Below are 25,737 nucleotides of genomic sequence, written 5' to 3'. Positions count from 1 at the left end.
GGTGTGTGTGTGTGGTGTGTGTGTGGGGTGTGTGTGTGGGGTCTGTGTGTGTGTGTGTGTGTGTGTGTGTGTGTGTAAGACCCAAAGATGCTTTCAGGCTCCCACTTCATCTGGAAAATAATGAACTGGTTTCTCCTTCTCTTGCAGCATTTCCCTCCTTGTGGAATTCACCAGCTGACAGAGAGAATCCCGGGGTTTGTTCTGCCACCCCATTTCCAGCGAGGGGCTACAGACAGCCCACAGGCAGACGCTCTGGGTGAAGACATGCAGGGAGCGTGATGGACTCAAGAGACACCCCAAGGTGTCCCTTGGTATCTCTGGAAGAGGAGGAAAGGACCTATGAATGGACAGTGTTCTCAGCGCCTACCTCCAGGGACTCAGACGCCCCCTCTTCCTGCCAAGTCTTCACCAGAGCTCTGTAGATACTCTTTGGAAGTCTGAGAGTCTAGGTCAAGGGTTTGGGGTAAAAAGGTGTAAAGAAAGGAAAGCAGATTTTTTGGATAACCCAAAATATTCTTCTCATCTATTTGTTCAATACTCCAAAAATCAGCAATCGATCTTGCAATTTAAGGGGGAAAATATAAAGAGACCTATGATGCCAGGTTTGAAATAACAACAGTGATAATGGAAAAAGGATTCCCCATATTAGCAAGAGCGTCATGCTGCACAGGGCTAAGAGGGTGTGGCCTCATCCCGTCCTTCCCGGCTGGAATTGGAATAAAGCCTCATGGCTCCCCTTCACCAGCTCCTCGGCCACATAAGACTCTGCCCTAGTCTCATCAACAGCACATCGGCCTACAGCTCAGACACACGAGAGGTCACTGCCTCCTCTTTCTCACCAGGCCACATAGATGCTGCCCTGGTCTCATCAACAGCACATCGGCTCACAGCTCAGACACGCCAGAGGTCAACGCCTCCTCTTTCTCACCACGGTTGTGAAGTCCTGCAGACTTTAGCCAGTGCTTTAAGAAGGAGATGCTGGGGCTCAGAATTGGGCACTATATTAATGCACTCTAGGGTGGGAGTGAAAGAAGCTCTGGCCTACCTGGGGCGTCAGGACCTGTGGAGGACCCATGGAGAAGAGGCAGCAGGCAGACAGGGGACAGACACTGGGCTGGGCGTTAGGGCCCGGGTCCTGGCACTGCTGACGGCATCATGGCCTCTGCAAGACGGTAGCGGCCATGGAAGTTCTGCCTCACTGTCTGATTTGTACATTGGCTGGGCAAACAGGATTCACAGCGCCTCCTCCAGCTCCAACACTCAAGAGGCCACAAGTGACAGCAGAAGCCACAGGCTGCCCTCGGCGGCCCCTGAGCTTCTCTTCCCTTTCCAGCTGCCCAGGCTTCCAAGTCTCCTCTTCAGCTTCTCCTGGAAGAGCTGCCGCTCTCTCCACATTGTCCTTCATTACCATTCTTACCTTTTATTTAGTTCTGTTCTTTCCTTTCCATCCCCTAACACTGCGGTCCCCAACCTTTTTGGCACCAGAGACCAGTTTCATGGAAGACAATTTTTCCAAGGATGGTAGGGGCGAGAGGGATGGTTTTGGTATGAAACTGTCCCACCTCAGATGATCAGGCATTAGATTCTCATAAGACGCGTGCAACCTAGATCTGTTGCATGTGCAGTTCACAATAGGGCTCGCCCTCCTATGAGAATCCAGTGCCACCGCTGATCTGACAGGAGGCGGAGTCTCAGGAGGTAATGCTCTCTCACAGGCCGCTCACCTACTGCTGTGCAGCCCAGCTCCTAACAGCCCAGGGGCTGGGGACACCTGCCTTAACATATACCTATAAAAACTCTTAAAGGGCCAGGCATGGTGGCTCACGCCTGTAATCCCAGCACTTTGGGAGGCTAAGGCAGGTGCATCACCTGAGGTCAGGAATTTGAGACCAGCCTGACCAACATGGAGAAACCCCATCTCTACAAAAAATACAAAATTAGCCGGATGTGATGGCATGCGGCTGTAATCCTAGCTACTTGGGAGGCTGAGGCAGGAGAACTGCTTGAACCCGGAAGGTGGAGGTTGCGGTGAGCCGAGATTGCGCCATTGCACTCCAGACTAGGCAACAAGAGTGAAACTCCATCTCAAAAAAAAAAAAAAAGACAAAAACAAAAACAAAAAACTTCTTAAGGAAAGCCAAGTAACTAACTGCACTTCAGCTAAGGGTCTCCACATAGCGTTGCCCTGTGGAAGCAAGGCTGTTTCAATGGCCCAAGGCAAACGTACAAGTGCACGCGTGTGTGTTTGTGTGTGTGTGTGGCATAGGAGGTGGGGCTCAACCCCAACTCACCACCGCCACCATTACGAGTACCAAAAAACAAACACGACCTACCTTGCTGGCCACCACCAGCTGCACCATTCCCGTGGCGGAGCGAAGAATGGCCACTGCTTCCTCGTGGGAGAGCCCGACCAGTAAATGACCATTGATTACCAGCAGCTCATCTCCTAAGGACAGCCTGCCATCCCTGAGGAAAGGGAGATGGGAAAAAAATCCCTTGTCAAGACATTCTGGGCCTGAGAAGGGCCATTTTCTGGAGCTAGGGAGGGTCGTGAGGAGGGACGGTTAAGACTGGACTAAAGAGGATACTGTGAGGGCCAGAGGCAGGTGGGGATGCGATTGCTTTATTCGTGTGTCCAGGTTCCCATCAGAGGATTCCCTCCATGATTTCAGGCAGTGGCTCAGTAATATGCACATTAAGGTCACCAGCCTACCATCAATGTCAGTGAAACTCCCATCCAGGTGGAGATGGTGATAGAGGAACCAAGACCCCAAGGTTTGAGGAGAGTCCAGTCATTCTTTTCTTAATCCTCCCTGCAATCCTGCCCTGATGACTGAGTTACTGAGCTAAGCTCAGAAAGAGCAGAGGTATCCTAAGCCCATCTGCATTCCTTACCTAATGTACTGCCCTCCTCTCTTCCCAGGTGACGTGACCCTGACCAGATGTCCTCTGGGGCACCTGTGATTCACACTACACTACACGTGTCTCTATCTCCCAACAGAGTTACAGGTCCCAGAGGGTACAGTCTCTCACTCTCGGCACCTTGTTCTTTTTCTTTTTTTTAAAGTATGTTTTTTTGTGTATGTTTGTTTTTGAGACAGTCTTGCTCTGTCATCCAGGCTGGAGTGGAGTGGCACGATCCTGACTCACTGCAGCCTAGAACTCCTGGGCTCAAGTGATCCTCCTGCCTCAGCCTCCTGAGTAGCTGGGACTACAAGTGCGTGCCACCAGGCCTGGCTTCAGCTCCTTTTTCATCCTTGAGTCTCTCCAGCCAAGCTTCATATACAGAAGGACGAATCAAAAACAAACAAACAAACAAAAAAACAAACCCTCCCCCCCGCCGAAAAAAAAAAAATTAAGAAAGGAAAAGAACAAATAAACTGCCTAAACTGCTGTCACTGCAGGTATCAGACCTAGGTTACAAACACGGTGTACACAAACATTTTCTGTTTCTTTCCCTTAAATTAAATTACGCCTGACTCGGAACTTTCTTCTCATTGGGCTGGCAGGAGACTCAGCTGTCATGGGGACTGCTCCCCTAGGGTGGGTCAGGGCTCGGCATGGCGCACTGTGCCAGAGCACTGGACAGGCCCCTTCAATGATGGTGAGTCAACAGTTCTGTGGATTCCACCAGAGTCTCCAGTGCTCTGATCTCCCAGGATCCCAAAGGAGCCAGAGATGGCTGAATGTGGGATAGGAAAGCTGGTGAGGCAGAGAGACCTCAAGCCTTGGATCTCGCCGCATCCTCTAGACCAAGCTTGGCCAACCTGTGGCCTGCATGTGGCCCAGGATGGCTTTGAACATGGCCCAACACAAATTGGTCAACTTTCTTAAAACATGATGAGATTTTTTGGTGATTTTTTTAAGCTTTTCAGCTATCGTTAGTGTTAGTGTAGTTTATGTGTAGCCCAAGACAATTCTTCCTCTTCCAATGTGGCCCAGGGAAGCCAAAAGATTGGACTTCCCTGTTCTAAAGGCTCACATCAGCACCTAGGGTGCTGCCATGAAACACACGTGTGCCTCCGACACACCCAGAAGCTCCGTTTGTCTCCAGTCGCTAGGCTGTCCTTCAGTGAATCAACTGACTTCTCTTTCCATCCTTCCCTCCCCTTTCCTTCCTTCAACAGCTTTTCTCTCACTTTCTGTCTCCTTCCTCTAGGGCATGCGCCATTGTCTTTTCTATGAACTTGGGCTTTAACAGAAGACAGGAGGCACCAGAGAATTCTGATAGTCTCTGTTTCTGTCCTTCAAAAATTCCTGAAGCAGAGAAATGCTAAGGGCCCCACTAGTTGTTTGGAATGGTGGGAGAAGGGGAATGGAAGACCACAGAAGAAACAAGCTGGAATCTCAGGAGTTGTGTGGGTGGGCCACTCAGGAGCTCTTTCCTATGGGAGGAGAGGGATTGAGGAATCAAGAACGCAATGGTTCAGACCAGTGTCCTGGGCTTACTTATTCAGAACGCCATCAAGACCATCTCCATCCCTTGGAGGCTGAGGTGGGTGGATCACGAGGTCAGGAGTTCAAGACCAGCCTGGCCAACATAGTGAAACCCCGTCTCTACTAAAAATAAAAAAATTAGTGGGGTATGGTGGCAAGCGCCTGTAGTCCTAGCTACTTGGGAGGTGGAGGCAGGAGAATCGCTTGAACCCGGGAGGCGGAGGTTGTGGTGAGCCGAGATCGCGCCACTGCACTCCAGCCTGGGCAAGAGACTTCATCTCAAAAAAAAAAAGGCCATCCCCATCCCTTTTCCTATTTCCCTCTTTCATTTCTCTCATCTCCTGTTATTAACTAAAATGCCACGCTTGTGAATCGTATACCCCAGAGGCTCAAAGAGACACATACACACAACTCCAGGCTAAGAATGAAAGGAAAAGGATGAGACCCAATAGAAATGGCTCAGATGGAAGATAGACAAGAACAGTTCTTTGTAAGTTTATCTCTGGGCACAGGAACTTCCTAATGGCCAACTTGCTAAAGGAAGACTAGAACTTAAGACCTATGATTAATGGGAAACTGTCTATCTGACAGGAGCTCCTCAAAGCATATGTCGTTTTGGAAGTTTAATAATGCTCTTTGGAGTAAAAACCACCTAAGGTCTTAATCCTTCAATAATTACTACTACCCAACTAACAATTGCAGTTAATCTTATCTCTACTTTAGTGATTAGCATCCTATTCTGTAATAGGAGAGCTGATGAGCATAAAAGACTTGGCTGGTTTGTGCCCTGGTCCTCTTCTTAGTTTTCCATTCTTCAGACTATCTCCAGCTCCTTCAACTGTACCTCATGTGATATCCTTCTGTGTCCCCTCTCAAACTTGGGCAGGCCAGTACCAGTCTGGTTTGCCACACCCCTCTTAGAATCAGGGTACCTGAGCTGAACACCAAGTTCCAGACTAGATAAAAGATGATCAACTCGCTTATCTACGAAACTCTCCCTTTATATGCCTACTGTATACGTGTGGGCATACAACATACGTACACGCCCCACCAGGCCTTGCAAATAGTAGACACCCTATGTGCGTGGAAGCAATTAGCTAGCAGTCAAGAGCCTGCCTGACATTTTGGGATAGCTACATCCTTCTTACACAAAATAAACTGTTTTTACACATGCTCTAGCTAAACACCATTCCTCTTCCTACTTCCAGATCATTGTTCAGATTAAAAAATAAGTTTTTGTTTGTTTTTCTGAGACAGAGTCTCTTGCTCTGTCACCCAGGCCGAAGTACACTGGCACAGTGATGGCTCACTGCAGCTTCGATCTCCCGGGCTCAAGTGATCCTCCCACCTCAGCCTCCTGAGTAGCTAGGACTACAGGAGTGTGCCACCATGACCAGCTATTTTGTTTTATTTTATTTTTTAATTGAGACAAAGTCTCACTCTGTTGCCCAGGCTGGAGTGCAGTGGTGCGATCTTGGCTCACTGCAATCTCCGCAACCTGGGTTCAACCCATTCTTGTGCCTCAGCCTCCCAAGTACCTGGGACTACAGGCACACGCCATCACACCTGGCTCATTTCTTTGTAAGTTTAGTAGAGACGGGGTTTCACCTGTTGGCCAGGCTGGTCTCAAACTCCTGATCTCAGGCAATCTGCCTCAGCCTCCCAGGGTGTCGGCATTACAGGCGTGCCCAGCCGCTATTTTTTAATTTTTATTTTTTGTAAACACCAGGTCTCACCATGTTGCCCAGGCTGGTCTTAAAACCTTGGGCTCAAGCACTCCTCCTGCTTTGGCCTCCCAAAGTGTTGGGATTACAGGGGTGAGCTACTGCACCTGGCCTACAAAAGAAGTTTTGAGGTATGAATTGCTTTCAGATCGCAAGGAGAAAAATTCACATTTACTTAATTTCCCTTCCACATCTGCAGGACAGAGATACATATATCTAAGTATGCCTGAAATCCTGATAGACCTGACAAGTGGAGCCCCAGTGCATGAACTGTGGTCGAACTGAAAACCAATCACAGGTCATTCGTTAAGTCTTATGGGAGTTAAGATCTTAGGACTGCGGTGTTCTACTCAGCAGCATATTCTCAGTAAGTAGCCTCGTATTGTCTCAGCAAGTTAGGATACGTAACATTCACTTGAAACTAAAACTGGACTATAAAGAGATCCAATCTCTCCTTGTTTTAGAAGATCTTGCAATATCTTCTGCAATTAGCCACTTCCTGTGCTCAGAGGTGTGTTCAATTTGAACCACTCTTGCCTGGTTTCCTTCTGTGTTCCAGCATAATCTTTATGAACTGTAATCACCAGGGCTTTGAACAAGTGGAAGAGCACCTGCACCAGCGAGGAGGGGGAGGGAAGGAGAGGAGGCGGAGGGATGGGGGAGGGGGGATAGATATCTAGTCACCTGTGAGCGGCACCTCCTTCCTTCACTTGAGTGACAACGATAGCGTGAGGTGAGCGCTTTGATCCTCGGCCTCCACTAACCTGAATTCCCAGCCCATCCGATTCTTTGAGCAGCTCCATCTTCCATATTCGGCCAACTTCCTCCTTGGAAGAAAAAGTGAGCACACCATGAAGGAGGTTGACAGACACACGGCATTGACACAGGAGAACGGAGCTGTCACGTCTGGCCGAATATCCATCACTTGTCCACAGATATCACAGATTATCACAGGAGAAAAGAATTCTGCCGATTGGACCCAAGTCTCTGGCTGGCAGTGCTGTCCAACAGAACTTTCTGTGATCATGGAAATGTTCTATATTTGAGCCATCCAAGATGGAGCCACCAGCCACAGGTGGCTACTGAGTGCTCGCAATGTGGCTAGTGGCAACTGGGGAACTGAATTTCTAACTGAATTGAATTCTAGTTAAATTTCAAGAGCCACCTGTGGCTAATGACTATGCTATGGGCAACACAGCAAAGTGATTAAATTTCCTGAACAGGGTCCTGTTAAGTGAAGCTGCTTCTGCCTGAAACCCAGATGCCACTGTGCACATAAACACTGGCTGTTTCTGGGGGCCTTTGACTTCTGCACAGCTACGAATTAACAAAGACGAAAGGAAGGCAAAGCTCAGGTCTTGGTGCCAGGAGACTTCAACTAGTTGGAACCCAGCTCTGCCATTTATAACTTATGAAAGCCACCTAATGCTTAAAAGTCTCAGTTTCCTTGCCTCTAAGTTGGGAATTTAATATTTCCAGGTTTGTTCTTAGAATTAAATGAGATATCTGTGCAAATAGGTGGCAGTAGAACACCCAGTAAATAAATGTTGACAGGTAACTATATTACTTATATATACACATATAAGCATATTTATGTTAAAAACACCATATTGAGGGCCAGGCGCTGTGGCTCATGCCTGTAATCCCAGCACTTTGAGAGGCCGAGGCAGGTGGATCACCTGAGGTCAGGAGTTTGAGACCAGCCTGGCCAGCATGGTGAAATCCCATTTCTACCAAAAATACAACAAATTAGCTGGGCATCATGGCAAGCGCCTGTAATCCCAGCTACTCGGGAGGCTGAGGGAGGAGAATCACTTGAGCCTAGGAGGTGGAGGTTGTAGTGGGCTGAGATGGTGCCACTGCACTCCAGCCTGGGTGACAAAGCAAGACTCCATCACCAAAAAAAAAAACAAAAACAAAAACAAAAAAAAACAAAAAACACCATATTGAATTGAATCTCAAACTTCCTTAAAACATATAAATGAGATGTTTGGTAGAGAAACCAAAACAAAAAATTAGTTGATGAATTTGATACCCACTGCCACAGACACTGGTCTGCATGTTCCCTAAACACATTTAAGAAATGCTTCAACCCCTATAAAAATCTTTAAAAATGGCCGGGCACAGTGGCTCACGCCTGTAATCCCAGCATTTTGGGAGGCCGAGGCGGGCGGATCACGAGGTCAGGAGATCAAGACCATCCTGACTAACACAGTGAAACCCCATCTCTAATAAAAAAAATACAAAAAAAGATTAGCCGGGCATGGTGGCGGGCGCCTGTAGTCCCAGCTACTTGGGAGGCGGAGGCAGGAGAATGGCGTGAACCCGAGAGGTGGAGATTGCAGTGAGCTGAGATTGGCCACTGCACTCCAGCCTGGGCGACAGAGCAAGACTCTGTCTCAAAAAAAAAAAAAAAAAAAAAAATCTTTAAAAAAAAAACCAGGCTGGGTGTGGTGGCTCATGCCTGTAATCCCAGCACTTTGGGGAGGCCAAGGCGGGCGGATCACCAGAGGTCAGGAGTTCAAGACCAGCCTGTCCAACATCTCTACTAAAAATACAAAAAAATTAGCCAGGCATGGTGATGGACACCTATAATCCCAGCTACTCAGGAGGCTGAGGCAGGAGAATCACTTGAACCCAGAAGGTGGAGGTTGCAGTGAGCCGAGATCACACCACTGTGCTCCATCCTGGGTGACACAGTGAGACTCCATTCCCCCCACAAACAAAACAAAAACAAAAACAATAAATAAATAAATAAACTAATCCATGTCTCTAAGCCATCTGATTGCTGATAGCTTTTCTACCTTGGTTTATCCTCCGCTTGTCTCCTTACTTCACTCCAAGGACACAAATATATGCTCACTGCAAAACTGTTGACTTCCCCCAAGTCCTTAGCTATTTAGAGAAACGAAAGCAAAACTTTCCAAAGTGATTTACTTTGGGGTCTCACTTCAGACTCACCCCTGTAGCTCTTTTTAGCCCTAGCTATATGGGCCTGAGTCACAAGACATATGAAACAAAGGCCATCTTCATATGAAACAAATGACATATGACGCATGAAACAACATACGAAACAAAAGCCATCTGCTTTTAACATCCATCATGAAAAGTCCAATGGAACCATTAAGGTACAACATGGACAAAGCCACCATCCCCCTAGAAATAGGCAACCTGCTGTTCAAGCTGCTTGCAAAGGAGAAAGAATGTGTGGCATTCAGAAAATCTGAAATACACAGTCAGAAACTGAAATGAAACTTTATGCAACAGTAAAAAAAAAAAAACAGATGTTGAGCAGTCATTGATGTGCAGCAATAGGAATGTCTGGAGAGACCTGTTGGATCCCACACTCCTTCGGGTAGCGCACTGTTCGGTGGGGCTCCGCTATCCCAGGAACAGACACTGGTGCCAACTGTCTCCTCCATCCCCTGACCACAGTCAAATGAAGCCTGTCTGGCCAAATGTAACTTCAGAAGTCACTGGCTTACCACAGTAGTTCATGAACTTGTCAGTGATCTCTATTTCATCCAGTCACCTCATTTTGGACTCTATGGTTTTTGGTTTGCTGCTTCTGACCTCTGGAACACCTTTCCCTTCCCCATTCAGAAACATCCTCCCTGGCCTGCGAAGTCTCTCATTGCTCTACTACTTCCAAAAAGCCATCCTTGAGGATCAGTGCAACCGCCAAGATGGCAACTTTCAACACTTCCAATGGGGCCCGATGGCCTAGCGGACACCACTGAAAAGAACAGAATCAGGGATGTGCTGACTGGATGTTGTCCTGGCTTTCTGCGCCTCCCACACCAGCATAGGGAGCAGCCCTGTGGCTGCCTCATGGCACACGTGAGAGTAGGACCGTGGCTTTTTTTTTTTTTTTTTCCATGGAAGAGGCACACTTGAGAGTAGGACGCTGGCTGTTTTTTTCCATGGAAGATATGCTATGGCTGCTGGGGTCTAGAATGTGAGTGTTTCCTCCTCCCCCAGGACAGAAAAGTTGTGGACCTCCTTCCCAAGAGCAACAGGAACCATTCTTAGAGTCCAGAAATAAGAAAATCTATTTGGGTTTTAGCACAAATTAGTAAAAACCTATCCACCTCCTTTACTAGTTTACACCATCATTCTTATCCCCTTTTCCCCTCCTCTTTGTTAAACAAAACATGTAAGTATGGTCAACAAAGGATGTAACAATACTAGGTACATTCCTTTCTAATTTTTAAATACTTTTAGAAGTAGGACATGTGACAAGAAACATGCAAAACGATGTTCATGGGAATAGAGTATCAGCTCGAATGTGTATATATATATACTGACAGAAGAGTTCAAGACACTTTCCATCAACAGCACCCACATTTCCACTCCACTTGGCTGCCCCCAGCCCCAAACCACAAAACTCGTTAAAAATAAAGTCATGCAAAACACTTAACAAATAAAATTGGCTTCAGAGGGCAGAAATCACCAATCTGTAATATAGCCCCCAACTACACTAGTCAAGAAACAGACCTTCTTTTTCACTTTTATCCAATAACATAATTTTTTTTTTAATTGAAAGTAGGAAATAGCAGGGGAGTGTCCAAAGAAATTAATGCAAGTTTCCTCACCTTGGAATTTCTGATCATCTAAGGAAGGGAGTTCAGAGGACTACAAAGGAAGACACAAGCAACAAGAAGTAAATGTTAGCAGTTTTTTTTGTTTTGTTTTGTTTTTTTCTTTTGACACAGGGTCTCACTCTGTCACCTAGGCTGGAGTGCAATGGCGCAATCTCGGCTCACTGCAACCTCTGCCTCCTGGGTTCAAGCGATTCTCCTGCCTCAGCCTCCCGAGTCGCTGGGATTACAGGTGCGCACCACCACATCCACTCAGCTAATTTTTGTATTATTAGCAGAGACAGGGTTTCACCATGTTGGCCAGGCTGGTCTCGAACTCCTGACCACTGGTGATCTGCCCGCCTCGGCCTCCCAAAGTGCTGAGATTACAGGCATGAGCCACCGTGCCCGGCCCACAATTGTCAGTTTTAAATGTATTTGCCTACAGCAACGTTCAGTAAAAAATAAATCAGTGTCTGACATTTATTAGGCTAAAACTAGTACTGCCAAAAACTAACAGGCCAACTTAAATATAACGATATTAAGGATATTTCCAACTGCCTCCTTAACAATTCCACTTGGGTATCTGATATACACCTTAGTACAATCAAAACTGGACTTTTTTCCCCTCTTACTCCTGGCTTTCTTATCTCAATGGAAACAGCATTATCCTCTACTCAGGCTAAAGATGATCCACAAGCCAAAAGTCCATTAAGTATCTGTGATTCCTTCTGTTTCACCTCCCACATCTGAACCACAAGCACCATCTGTAGAGTCTACTTCCAAAACAGATCCCACATCCACCGACTCTGGCTCATCTCCTCCCCTTAACCTCCCCCCTGTCAAAGTGACCAGCATCTTTAGCTTGGGTGACCGCGATAGCCTCCAGTTTGGTCTCCCTTTTAAATTTCACCTCCTACAATCCATTATCCTCCATCAAACATCCAAGGGGAAGGTTTAAAAAACATAGGCTGTGATGCACTCAGCATAAGCCCTCCAACAACTTCCCACCGGACCGAGAATAAGGTTCAAACTCCAAGGTGGCATATGCGAACCTCTGTAACCAGCCCTGCCCACACCTCATGAATCGTTTCCTGGTGCCCAGTGTCTTTCTCATGGAACACTCTATCATTCCTGCCTGAGGGCAGATGCTTTTGCTGGTTCTTCCCTGGGAACATTCTGCCCCAGATTATGCAGGGCTGCCCTTTTCTGACACTCAGTCCTCAGCTCAAACATTGCCTCTTTACTGAGATCTTCCTGCTCTGACACCCAACATCAACCAGCCCCCTGCCCATGACAGTGCCCGGCCAGCTTTCACTTCACCCTGTTTTATTTCATTGACTCGTCAGCTTCTGACACTGTGATTTGTGGATTTGCTTAGTTATTGTTCGTGGAATGCTATAAATGCTGTAAGAACCTTGTCTGTCTTGTTTACCAACCAGTTCTCTGGCAATTAGAACAGTGTCTACCACATAATAATATCCCATAAATAGCACTGAATGAACAAATATAGAATGTTTATCCACTAATCTTACAGCTCCAAGATGGTCCTTGAGACTGAGGTTAAGAAGCTCACACAGATGGGAGATCTGTCTGTTTGCCAGTGTTCATTGTGTGAACCCTGGTCCAGTTGGAGAGACCGAGTTCTGCAACAGACCCTGTCTAGACAGATGGTTTGGGCATTTGTTTTCTTTTACATTAGCTTAAAGGGCAACGAGACTTTGTCAGCCTATTGAGAAAAAGCCAAACCCTGAAAAACTGGATGCTATGGACTTCTGCACTAATGCTGTTGGAGTGTTACCCTTTCCTGTAAACTGCCAATTACTGTGTGAGTTCACACATGCATCCCTTCACTGAAGCCAACGAAGGGATTTATTTACCAAAACAGGAGCGGTACATTAAAGAGAGCTGTCTCACAGCATTTAAATGACCTCATTACTGCTGGAACCAAAAAGAAAACTTTACAACAGCAACTTTGCCCCATATGTGAGAAGACACAATCCAGCCAGAATCTTGCTGCAGTAAGTGCTCCGGCTCTAGCTGAAAACCTTTTCTGAAGCCGTTTGCTTACCCCTTCTTATTCAGAATGATCAGTAAGAAATGGGTGAGCATAATGTCAGAGCTGGAAGTCCCTTAGTCATGAGACCAAAATGCTTAGTTTACAGGTGAGAAAACAGAAAGCCAGAGAAAGGCCGCAGCAACCTGAAGGCCACAGTGCTGGGGATGGCGGAACTGAGGCAGGAACTTCAGGGTCCCATCTCCCAGGACCAGTACTCTTGGGGCCTTGATTAATAAGTATCTACAAGGCACTGAGCTAAGACAGGAAACAAAGACAAAGAAGGCCCCGCCCTGCACTATTCACAATAGCAAAGATATAGACTCAACCTAAGTGTCTATCAACGGCTGACCGGATAAAGAAAATGTGGTATACACCAGGCCAGGCATGGTAGCTCATGCCTGTAATCCTGGCACTTTGGGAGGCTGAGGCGGGTGGATCACTAGAGGTCAGGAGTTTGAGGCCAGCCTGGCCAACATGGTGAAACCCCCTCTCTACTAAAAATACAAAAAAAATTAGCTGGGCATGGTGGCGTGTGCCTATAGTCCCAGCTATTTGGGAGGCTGAGGCAAGAGAATCACTTGAACCTGGGAGGCAGAGGTTGCAGTGAGCTGAGATCGCGCCACTGCACTCCAGCCTGGGTGACAGAGTGAGACTTCATCTCAAAAAAAAAAAAAAGAGAGAGAGAGAAAAGAAAATGTGGTATATACCACAGAATACTCCTCAGCCATAAAACAGAATTAAATCATGTCTTTTGCAGTGACATGGATGGAACAAAAGGCCATTACCTTCAGTGAAATAACTCAGGACACAAAGTCAAATACTCCATGTTCTCACTTGTAAGTGGGAGGTGAACAATGGCTGTCCATGCAGAGTGGAATAATAGACACTGGAGACTGGAAAAGGGGGAAGCAGCATGAGAGCTGAAAAATTATTTATCGAGTACCATGTTCACTATTCAGGTGATGGGCACGTTAAAGCCTGAACTTCATCACTACGTAATATATGTGTTGAAGAAATCTGTACCTCCATCCCCCAAATATATAAAACATTTTAAAAAATCAAAGGCTTTGCTCTTAAAGTCTACTGGGGACATGACAAGCCAAATGGTAATTGGAATACGTGGGGCTCAGGCATGAATGAAGACCAGCAGAGGGTACCGCAGGAGACCGAAGAGGAGATGGCTAATGACAGAGCAGGTGGCAGGAATGTCACAGAGGCCTCCTAGAGGAGGGTGTCTTGAGGCTTGGTCCCCCAGGAAAGGTAGAAGCGACGCAGGAGAGGGGAGAAGAAACCGGGTAGTGAGCGCAGCACTCGCAAAGGCTCAGAGGTGACAGTAAGTATGGTCTTTGAAAAAGCTTGCAGCGAATTCACTCCAAATCAGGGAGGAAGAAAGCAGTAAGAAACTGGGTATCAGGGATAGCTTCCAGACGGGAGTTAGTTACCAGAAAGGACAGGCCATGAGAAGCTTGCAACTTTCAGCCCTACCCCCATTTTCTGGAGTCAGGGAAGAAATGCTGGATTTTGAGTTAACAAATGATCAGGCCTTCAGGATGAAGCCTTCATACAAATCCCTAGAGTATGAGGTTTGGAGAGCTTCCAGGATGGTGAATACATCCACATGCCAGGAGGGTGATGCACCCCCCTCACCCCCACCTCCACAGGGACAGAAGCTCCTGTGCTGGGAACCCTCTGGACCTTGCCTTATGTCATTCTTCATCTGTATTCTTTATTATATAATAAACTGGTAAAGGTAAAAAAGAGAAAAAAGAAAGCAGTGAGAGATGGAGGCAGACAGTTAAGCAGGAATCAGATAATAAAGGGCCTCAAATGACATCCCAATGTGTTTGCTAACAACCATGAAGGCAAAGTGGACCCACCAAATGGGTTTCAGCTACAGTGTGTGTGTGTGCACACACATGTATGTTGTGCACCTATGTGTATGTGTGTGAGTAATGAGATGTGCTGTTTAGAAAGGTCCCTCTGGTGGCAGTTGGGACAGTGGATGAATGGAATAGGAGTGGGGCGATGTCCCGGGTAGGGGAGTATTATGACAGCCCAGGGGGGAAATGAAAGCAGCCTAGCCTGACCTGAAGTTATGGGAGTAAAGAGAGAGGCAGGTGGAGCTGCAGGATTTTGAAAGGAGCTACAGTTGAGGGGACTTGGTGATTGACCGGACATGGCAGAAGGGAGCAGGCAGTGCTTCAGGTGACTCCAAGATGACCAGCTGTCCCGGTCTCCCTAGGACGGAGGGTTTCCCAGGGTTTTCAGTGAGAAACCAGGGGAAGTTCTGGACAAATCAGGATGGTTGGTCACCCCCAGTGAATCTCATCAAACTTCCAGCTTGGGCAAACTTTGGGGATGGGGAGATCTGGAGCACTGGAGTGGGTTCAGCGGTATGGGAAAGTGATGCACTAAGTTTTAGGCATAATGTGAAATATCCAAGATGGAGACATCCTGCAGGCAGTGGGCACAAAACTCAGGGGCTCAGGAGAGAGCTGAGGGCTCAGACACAGGCTTGGGAGATGTTACCATGTAGGACAATGTGAGTTCACCCAGTGACCAAGGGGGCTTCCTGGAAAAGGACCATCCTCAAGCTGCCTCTGATGCAAACATGAGGGCCCATCACGGAGATGTTCTGAGTGTGACGCTCCTTCTGAGTTTTCTACTCATTTCTGCAGATGCAGATCCAGGAAGCCTGCATGAGGTCTCTGCTGAACTACTTACAGAGGAGGCATAGGAAAAGGGTCTGGTAGTGTACAGGGTAGATTACAATTCCTAGGGAAAGACCACAAATGTGCCCATAGACATACCCATGCCAGTCATGAATAAACTCGCCTGCTTGGCAAGTGGTAGGATTCTTTTTTTGTTATGTGACTACATTTGGTTGTATTCATTTTCAACATGTAGCATTATACAAATACATTGCATTCTATATAAGCAGACTCACAAAAACTCTTAGTAGTAAAGATCTTTGCTAAGAAGATAATGAGGAACTTTGAACTCATGTCTAAAATAGTTTGTCTATGTCCTAGGAGATTCTGTTTTAGAGGATAAATCCAACTTTGTCTTTTTAAATAGTAATCTGCTTATATATGTATTATTGTGAGTTAATGTTTTATAGAAAATGCCATTTTTTAAAAAGAAAAATTTGTTTAAAGGAAATATATTTCCTGTTGCAATGTTAAGAGGGAACTGGATGGAAAAGGAAAGACTGAGGGTTTATTTTAATGTAACATTTTCTTGGGACAAGTAACAGTTATGAAAAAGAAGTACCTGACAAACAAAAATGGTCTGAATGATTATGAGCTTTTCTGTCATTTATTAAGTTTTTGCAGCTACATTAAATCATTATAAAGGCAGAAATGGAAAAATAATGACATGTTTAATCTCCCGTTATTCAAATGGAACGAAAATTTTTCCCTGCCCCCTCCAAGGCTTAAGAGGTAAATAGGCATTTTCTGTTTTTCTGGAAATTCCATTTTAGCATGACCTTGGTCTCTGTCCTGGAGTAAAAATAAAAATCCCAAGAACTAAACAATCTTGTGTGAAGGTCTATTGGTTCCAATTTGGGTGCCATCAGAATGTGGGGGAAAGCTGTGAAAATCTACTTTTTGCCAACCCTGTCAATCCTGGGCAAATGCACCTAATAAAGATAATTTTATGGTTGAAAAGGGTGCTAAAATATTTGAGCCTGAGAAAATGCGTGGTCCATTCTGATTTACCAAGACAAAAGGTATGACCCGGGGCCAAAAATCAGAATATGAATTATAAACAGTTACAAAGAATGCAAATTCCAGATGGCAAGTCTCCCCTTTCTATAGGCATACGGCTTTTTAAAAAAATGCCCTAAAGGCAATGGATCACAGTTTGGTTGTTTTCACTCTTTCATTTACACCTCATAGGATGTTTGACCTTGAGCATAAAAACCAGGCAAAGGAACTCTGATATGCGTAGTCTTCAAATAGTGACTCCAGAAGTTCAATTTTTTTTTTTTTTTTTTGGAGACATAGTTTCGCTCTTGTTGCCCAGGCTGGAGTGCAATGGCGCGATCTTGGCTCACCGCAACCTCTGCCTCCCAGGTTCAAGCAATTCTCCTACCTCAGCCTTCCGAGTAGCTGAGATTATAGGCATGCACCACCACGCCTGGCTAATTTTGTATTTTTAGTAGAGACGAAGTTTCTCCATGTTGAGGCTGGTCTTGAACTCCTGACCTCAGGTGATCCGCCCACCTTGGCCTCCCAAAGTGCTGGGATTATAGGTGTGAGCCACCGCGCCCGGCCAGAAGTTCAATCTTAATTTATTACTAATAGAATTATTACATTTAATTAAGGTGAGCAGAGGATGAGTAATCTCTTAGATTAGCTTTTGTTTGTTTTTGAGACAGTCTCACTCTGTTGACCAGGATGAAGGGTAGTGGTGCGATTCTTGGCTCACGGCAACCTCCGCCTCCCAGGTTCAAGTAATTCTCGTGCCTCAGCCTCAGCCTCCCGAGTAGCTAGGATTACAGGCATGTGCAACCATGCCCAGCTAAGTTTTGTATTTTTAGTATTTTTGGTTTTGCCATGTTGGCCAGGCTGGTCTTGAACTCCTGGCATTAAGTTATCTACTTGCCTGGGCCTCCCAAAGTGCTGGGATTGCAGGCCTGAGCCCCTGCACGTGGCCCTTTGTTTTAAAATCATTCCAAACTATTTGTGTCCTAGATCAAATGAAGGCCTATTCTTGGGACTGTTCATGAGATTCAACCTCCTTTGGTGGCTTAAACCTTCAAATGATTAAGGGAGCCAATACCCACTACCTTATTTTGTTCACATGAGGCTTTCTGTGTATGCACAATCTAATCATTAGGGAAGAAAGCCTATCAAGATAGAGTTTGCACTGATAAGAAACACATTATAATATTTTCACTGCCCTTCATTTGGAAGAGGTGTATATTATAATCTTTTTTTTTTTTTTGTCCTTAATCCTTTTTGGGGGAACTCATAAAATTGGTAGCAAATCATTGGTGGAGAGATCAATTTTTTTCTTGTTCATACATTCTATTTACAAATAATGCCTCCTCTGTGTCCAACTTTATGAAGATCACCCAGCTCCTCAAATGAAGGAACATAATCTCTTGAGAGAGGGGCTATTGTAAGTCTTTTCAACCCATTGTACATTTGGCTACAATGGCAGAAATCACACTTATTCCCAGGGCACCATTTCTCAGCAGACAAAACTCAACTTGATACTTCTTGTTTTCTTTTTTTGAGACAGGGTCTTGCTCTGTCACCCAGGATGAAGTGCAGTGGTGCAATCTTGGCTCACTGTAACCTCTGCCTCCCAGGCTCAAGTGATCCTCCCACTCAGGCCCCCAGCTAATTTTTTGTATTTTTGGTAGAGACAGGGTTTCACCATGTTGCCCAGGTTGGTCTCACACTCCTGAGCTCAAGCTATCTACCATCCTTAGCCTCCCAAGGTGCTGGGACTATAGTCACAAGCTGCCGTGCCTGTTCTCAGCTTGATACTCCTACACCCATTTTGATCTTTATAACTTTCTCTTTCATCCCTAAGGGGTGTCTCCTGAGTCAGAGAAGAAACCAATCAGCATCCACAAAGGCAGTTTATCGTTTCAAATGGAGCCTGTAGGAATATCTAAGAAGATTCTTGGAATGAACATGTCTACCCTAAAGAAATGCAATTCTCATAGGACAGAATGTTGGTTATAATGAGGGAGACCATTTGCGGCTAGAAGCTTACCCCTTATCATTCAAAATACACCTAAAGGCAAAGCAGGTGTGGTAACCAACTTTGACCCTCGCAGCTGGATTTCATAGCATCAGAGATTTTTGTCAAGCTTCCAAACTTCCCTAGAATTCAGCAATGTAATAACGCGATCCCATGAAAACATCACTAATTTTGAACGGCTAAAAATAAAAGCAGATGCTTCCCTGTGTGTTGAATACCCTTCCTGTGTAATACTGAGGCTTAGATGTTTGTGGTGTCAACTGCCATCAGGAATTCTTGGCCTTGCAGCAGCAATTCCACTGGTGACAGCAGCAATAAATAATAATGCAGCTAAGTACTTTATCTGGACCTCACATGACTCAAATTTTAACACAGAAGGCTTGAGTTTTCCACTTAGGATCACTTGACTAGCTCTTTGTTTACGTAGGATAAAATGGAGCTTTTTTGTCATTCTCCTCTGATCACTTTTCTTAATGCATTTGTTGGCTTCTCAATGGGAGGTCATCTTAGGTATATTTTTTAAACCTTAAAAGCAACTTCAAACAATATTTCTTTTAAAATTCTGGCTCTGAGCCCAGCTTGTATTTCCCACATGGGCTGGGCTGCAAAAACAAACACACAAACACAATAAATAAAATTCTGGTTCCATAATCAAACCAAACCTTACCCGTGCCAGGCAGTCACTCGATTGGAAGTCCGTCTTCCCACCTTTTGAGAAGCGGCGTTTGTCATTGCTTGTGATCAGGGGAGCATCTGTCTTTGGAATTCTATGCTCTGTCCCTCTGTCCACTTCTGACCTCTCTAGATGGGGTCCAGCCACCTCCTTGAGAGAATCTGGGCCATTTTCTAGCTGAAAGACATGGCCGTTTCCAAGTTCAGGGTCAGGGCCGTTCTCCAGCTCAGTGCTGGGGTCACTGGACACCTCACAGCCAGCGCTGCCCTTGGATTCTTCAGGGGCCTTGTTGGCAGGAGGCCTGGAGATGACCCCAAACTTTCTGGTTCGTTTCCCCTTTTTCGCAGTTCGGTCGCCCAGCTCCAAGGTAGGTGTTTCTCCTGGTTCAGAGCTGTTGCTACTGTTGCCATTATAAGTGGAGTGGGCTTTGTGCTTAAAGCGACGCAGCATGATCAGGTAGATAAAGCCTCCATTCCAGCACTGCTCAGCCAGGTAACTGCAACAGACAGAGAGGTGCCAGTTAGAACCCCACACACCCTTCCTAGACAGCACAGCAGACAGATGCATTCAAGGGTCCACCCAAGTGACAAGTCGGCCGATGGACTGAGGTATTCAGCTTCCTAAAGAGATTCAACACCCGATTCATTCTTTTCATCTATGTAATAATTGATGCAAACAATTACCCCCAAACTCCCCAAACACACACAAAACCCCATGAACTAGAAATGACTAATTTAAGTACCGCAGGATCAGGAGTTGGAGAAGGATTTTTCTAGGAACAGAGCCAATGCTAACATATCATTAAAAAATAAAATTCTTCTTCACTCCAACCATTTCTTGCATCAGAATTATGCTAGGCTCCCATCCATATAGTTCCAATGGAATGAAACTATGAGTCCCCAGGGTAAAGAACGGGTAGAGTGGATTAGGGGAAGTATAAAGTTCTGCTCTTAGGAGCAAATAATCAACAGCACAACAATGGGAGCCTATGCCTCACTGAGTAGGGGTAACAGGTCATGACTGGTATTAAAAGCCAACTGATGGCTGGGTGCAGTGGCTCACACCTGTAATCCCAGCGCTTTGGGAGGCCAAGTGGGCAGACTGCTTGAGTCCAGGGGTTTGAGACCAGCTTGGGTAACATAGCGAAACCCCGTCTCTACTAAAAATACAAAAATTAGTCCGGTGTGGTGGTCCCTGCCTGTAATCCCACCTACTCGGGAGGCTGAGGTGGGAGGATCACTTGGGCCTGGGAGACAGAGGCTGCAGTGAACCGAGATCACGCCACTGCATTCCAGCCTGGGTGACAGAGTGAGACTCTGTCTCCAAAAACACAAAACAAAACAAATAGGCAACTGGCTAAGTAGGCACTGATGGCAACAGTACACTGTGTTGAATGAGGATCACGCTCACGTCTTGGTATCAGTCCTAGTTTAGGCTGATCATAGCACACATGGAGTGTCATTTCCAGTCTGGACATCACATTAGGAGGAGCACTGACAATGTGGAAAGCACATAGACAAAGGAGGACCAGGACAAAAGGCTGTTGGAGACTGTGTCAACCAGAACAGCTGGAGGAATAAGGGACACTCAGCATGGAGAAGACAAGGGTCAGGGTCAGTCGCGTTTTCATATATGTGAGGGCTGGCAGATATTTAGAAGCAGGAAGTAATATAAAGGAGATAAGGTATATGAAGTATGACACATGATAACTGCTCCAGATCTTAAAGAACGATAAGAAAATACAACATCAGATGAAATGAGTAATTAGGGGTATTCAGGACTGGATCATCAAAGCTTTGGCAAAGAAAACCCTTGCGCAAAGTCAGGAAACGAGGGTGAGCTGGACCCTCCACTTGTGCTACCTAAGATAAAGCAGCACAAATCCCTGATGAACCCAGGAAAACGCCTTCGCCACTGGAATCTTACCACATTCTACACATCAGTGGTTCCTAAGCAAAAGTGTCAACAACCAAATCCCTTACAAATCAGATCTGCTTCTGGACTTCATACGCCCACGCAGTAAAAGCCTGGGGCTACATGCAATGCTGCCTCTGAAGAAATGATGACTGCAGGTAAACAGACATTAACATGCCTTCTGTGATCTTGTCAGCAGGGAAATCAGAACTGAGAGCTGGAGCAGTCATTACATTACATGGGAAGGAGGCCAGATCATCAAAGGCCTCCTCTCATCTCATAGTGAGCTTTCACTTAGGTAGCAGGCAAGGGAGCGGGAAGGAGAGGTGACCAGATGTGCCTGAAATGCACTAAATTCTGGCCCAAAGGCACATATTCCCCACACCTAATGGTCACGTTAATGGAATGACAGTGACTGTCTAACTAAAGGAGAGAATAATTCTGAATGTTTGCCATGGAATAAAGTGAACAAAAAAAAGGGGGGGCAGGGGGGACTCATGACTCAAACATCAACCAAACCTTTGATCCCAGGCTAGAAACCATGGTAGTAAACTTACATGTAGAAAAACAGGCAGATAAAAGATACTGTACAGACGCTAGGTCATCGTGCGAAATACAGAGGGACAAAGAGGCGTTAAGACCATCCACTAGGCCAGGTGCAGTGGCTCACGCCTGTAATCCTTGCATTTTGGGAGGCCAAGGCAGGAGGATAACCTGAGGTCAGGAGTTCCAGAACAGCCTGGCCAACATGGTAAAACCCCGTCTCTACTAAAAATACAAAAGTTAACCAGGCGTGGTGGTGCGCGGCTGTAGTCTCAGCTACTCAGAAGATTGAGGCACAAGAACCGCTTGAACCCGAAAGGCAAAGGTTGCAGTGAACTGAGATCGCGCCACTGCACTCCAGCCTGGGCGACAGAGTGAGACTGCATCTCAAACAAACAAAACACCATCCACTAGTCTTGAAAATAAAAATTAAACCTGTCTCTCAGCACAATTTTTCTATAATGTATAGATTTCATTTCTTTGCATTGTAAACATTTTTTCCACACTGGAAAAATCCATGGAGAGGTATAAAATCCTAAAAGTAGGTAGCCAGGTTGTAAGGTTTTCTTTCAGAAAACCACTACTATTTAAAATACACACGCTCAGATGTCATGAAAAACAGTGCAGGGCATAAACACAAGACTAGATTGAGAGTGGGATGCCCAAGTCCTCATTCTGGCTTTGACCTAACCATTAAAACAACGGCAACTCTTTTCTATCACACCTGACAGCTGGGTCTTCCATTTCCATCAACTGATGAACAGATAAACAAATGTTGATATATCCATATAATGGAATATTATTTGTCAGTAAAAAAGGAATAAATTATATGCTACAACATGGGTGAAACCTGGAAACATTATGCAAAGTGAAAGAAATCAGACCACAAAAAGCTACATGATTCCATTATACGACATGTCCAGAACAGGCAAATCCATAGAGACAGACAGACTAGTGTTTGCCAGGAGTGGGGGAGAGGGGAACTGGGACTCACTGCTAATAGATCCAGGGTTTTGGGGGTGAAGGAAATGTTCTGGAATTAGACTGCGGTGATGGTTGCCCAACCCAGCACTAAAACTTACTGAAATGTACACTTGAAAATGGTTAATTTTCTGTTATGTGAATTGTGTCTCAATTTTTAAAAAACAGTGAACATAGTATTACCGGGCAAATTTTGTGTTCATAGTGAATATAGTATTATGGGCAAATTTTGAGTTCATTCTTTGAGCAGGTGCCTTATAGACACTAATTACCTAAGAACTGTCTTAACAGGAGATGAAACTGCAGCTTGGAAATATCAATCGGCTTGCCCAAGTTCACATCACTACGAGCAGCAGATCCAAACCTGCCTGATTCCAAAGCCTACACTCTGCCCACTGTGCAATTCTCTTTAAGTCACGGTCAAGCCTGCACTTTAGTTACCTCATCTGTAAGGTGACGATGTTAAAATGGATCATCTCATTTGTTTTCACATTCTAATAATTGTGAACGCTAGTTTCCCAGGAAGAATTCTGGGCATAAGAGGAGCAAGTCATCCCAACAGTATTGATCTGGTGCACAGCACAAAACATAAACCTGGAAAAAATGAATTTTGTTTTTTTTTTGAGATGGAGTCTCACTCAGCTGCCCAGGCTGGAGTGCAGTGGCACAATCTCAGCTCACTGCAACCTCCCACTCCTGGGTTCAAGGGGTTCTCCTGCCTCACCCTCCCGAGTAGCTAGAATTACAGGTGCCCACCACCATGCCCGGCTAATTTTTTTGTATCTTAGTAGAGATGGGGTTTCACCATGTTGGCCAGGCTGGTCTGGAACTCCTGACCTCAGGTGATCCACCCACCTCAGGCTCCCAAAGTGCTGGGATTACAGGCGTGAGCTACTGCTCTTGGCCAGAAATATTCATTTTATCTCCAAGTTGTCTTAGGCCTCTGAAACATTTACGATCACCCTGAAAAGATTTAGCTTGGAGACAAAGTTCATTTAAAATTGCTTTTTGGGAATCTACTTTTTATTAAATATGTTAAATCTCTAAACAACACGATGAGTGGTATGCAGAGACCTTTTCAGTACCAAAACGTCTGGCCTATTGATTCAGAGTATAAGAACTTAAATACCTTTCTCCCCTGTACTCTCATGGAAGTTCCAAGAAACTTGGAAGGTGCCTGTGACTGAGACAGTGTTTTACTTCTTCTGCAGGGTCCATTCTTGGCAAAATGACAAAGGCAAAAGGAGTTTATCTTGAGTTCAGCACCATCTCCCTGTCCTCTCCAGCTTCCTGGCAGTAAATAAGACCCTGTCACCTTAAAGGAACTGTATGACAGGTTATTTTATTCCTTCCTGGACACGGAATTTTCTAAGGTCTTCCTGCAGACAAAGGGCAATGAATGAATTACAGATGCTGCAGCAAGCTGGTGAGAAAGAGACTTTAAATAGGGGGTATTTTCTTAGAATTCTTTTTTTTTTTTTTTTTTTTTTTGAGATGGACTCTTGCTCTGTCTCCCAGGCTAGAGGGCAGCGGTGCGATCTCGGCTCACTGCCAACTCTGCCTCCGGGGTTCACGCCATTCTCCTGCCTCAGCCTCCCAAGTAGCTGAGACTACAGGCACCTGCCAACCATGCCTGGCTAATTTTTTGTACTTTAAGTAGAGAAGAGGTTTCACCGTGTTAGCCAGGATGGTGTCGATCTCCTGACCTCATGATCCGCCCACCTCGGCCTCCCAAAGTGCTGGGATTACAGGCATGAGCCACTGCGCCTGGCCATTCTTAGAATTCTTTAAACCACCTTCAATATGAGGCCTCCACGTTCTCTGTCCATGTGTATTTAAATGATTTACATAACTTTTCCAACTCCTTCTGACTATTTCATACATTCAGGTTCCTTTTTCTGTTCAGTAGGATTCTTACCCAGCATTAGAATCATTACACTAAACTCTGAAGTCAGTATTTGAGAAAGAAATGGAATACAATCATGTCCTCTAGAAAACTAGAAGGCTTCCTCTCCATAAACAGGTATGGTTAGTCTTTCACACGCTTCTCCATCACATATTTTTTTAATTTGCAATTTTCCTCTGGCATGCAAAATTATTAATTCAATGAAGATTTATTTTACTTTGACTTTTGCAGGATGACTTTAAGACAAATGGAAAGACCACAGTATCCAGAAATGAGGTTCTGAGTTCTAGACTAGAACTTTCCTTCTGAAATCTATTGTAGTTCTCTTTAAGAGACACAGTCTCGCTCTGTTGCCCAGGCTGGAGTGCAGTGGTGTGATCTCAGCTCGCTGCAACCTCCACCTCCCAGGTTCAAGTGATTCCCCTGCCTCAGCCTCCCAAGTAGCTGGGATTACAGGTGCACGCCATCATGCCTGCCTAAATTTTTGTATTTTCAGTAGAGACAGGGTTTTGCCATGTTGGCCAGGCTGGTCTCGAACTCCCGGCCTCGAGTGATCTGCCCGCCTCAGCCTCCCAAAGTGCTGGGCTTACAGGAGCAAGCCACTGCGTCTGGCCAGTTGTAGTTCTTTACCTCACCAGGCCTCTTCTGGACACATCACATCCTCCTCCTTTTCCCGCAAAAGGTGCCTTATCTGAAAGAAAGTTTTGAGCAACTCCTCTGTTCCCTGACGCTCTATCATAATTCTGGAGACTGGGCTCTCCAAGGGTGGGAGTCCTGGGAAGAGGTTGGCAGGTGAGGGTGGGGGCCTAGAAGAGCTGGAGGAATAAAGCTGCCTGGAGTTTAAAGACCAAGAAAGATGAGAAAATAGATAAGAAAGGGGTAAATACAAGGAGATGTCAGAAGGCTGAAGACATACATAATTTATCTATGCCCAGATTCTATTAAAAGAGGGCTTGAGGCAGCTGTATAGTTTTGATATTTGACTGTTTTGCCAAAACCTTTGGAAGAAACAATTTCCAGGTACCTCTGAAAATCATCTCGGGCATTCAGCCATCAATTATTAATGCCTGGCACATAGTGTGAACCCATGGCGGGCGCTGCCAAGCTGAACCATGGGTGTCTATGTGTGCAATTCAAAGTAACTTGGGGCCAGACGCTGTGGCTCACACCTATAATCTCAAAGCTTTTGGAGGCCA

At 45.6% G+C, this 25,737-nt stretch overlaps 1 protein-coding gene across 8 annotated transcripts in view; it reads right to left on the bottom strand.

Annotated features, from left to right (window-relative positions):
- The window catches only part of PDZD2 (PDZ domain containing 2), a 474,581-nt gene that overhangs the window by 104,962 nt on the left and 343,882 nt on the right, over positions 1 to 25,737 (bottom strand). For 7 of the 8 annotated variants that reach the window (XM_032135867.2, XM_058430032.1, XM_058430033.1 and 4 more), the window contains 3 exons: positions 19,192 to 19,693; positions 6,846 to 6,988; positions 2,334 to 2,466 (listed from right to left, as the gene is read on the bottom strand). In XM_032135867.2, the coding sequence (XP_031991758.1) occupies positions 2,334 to 2,466; positions 6,846 to 6,988; positions 19,192 to 19,693 (778 nt within the window). The remainder of the gene's footprint in view (positions 1 to 2,333; positions 2,467 to 6,845; positions 6,989 to 19,191; positions 19,694 to 25,737) is intronic. The other variant, XM_058430034.1, reaches the window with a different exon arrangement.

The sequence above is a fragment of the Hylobates moloch genome, unplaced genomic scaffold, assembly GCF_009828535.3.
Source record: "Hylobates moloch isolate HMO894 unplaced genomic scaffold, HMol_V3 SCAFFOLD_17, whole genome shotgun sequence".
NCBI classification, from domain to species: Eukaryota; Metazoa; Chordata; class Mammalia; order Primates; family Hylobatidae; genus Hylobates; species Hylobates moloch.
Note: the sequence above shows the minus strand (reverse complement) of the source record. Positions and strands in the feature narration are given on the sequence as shown.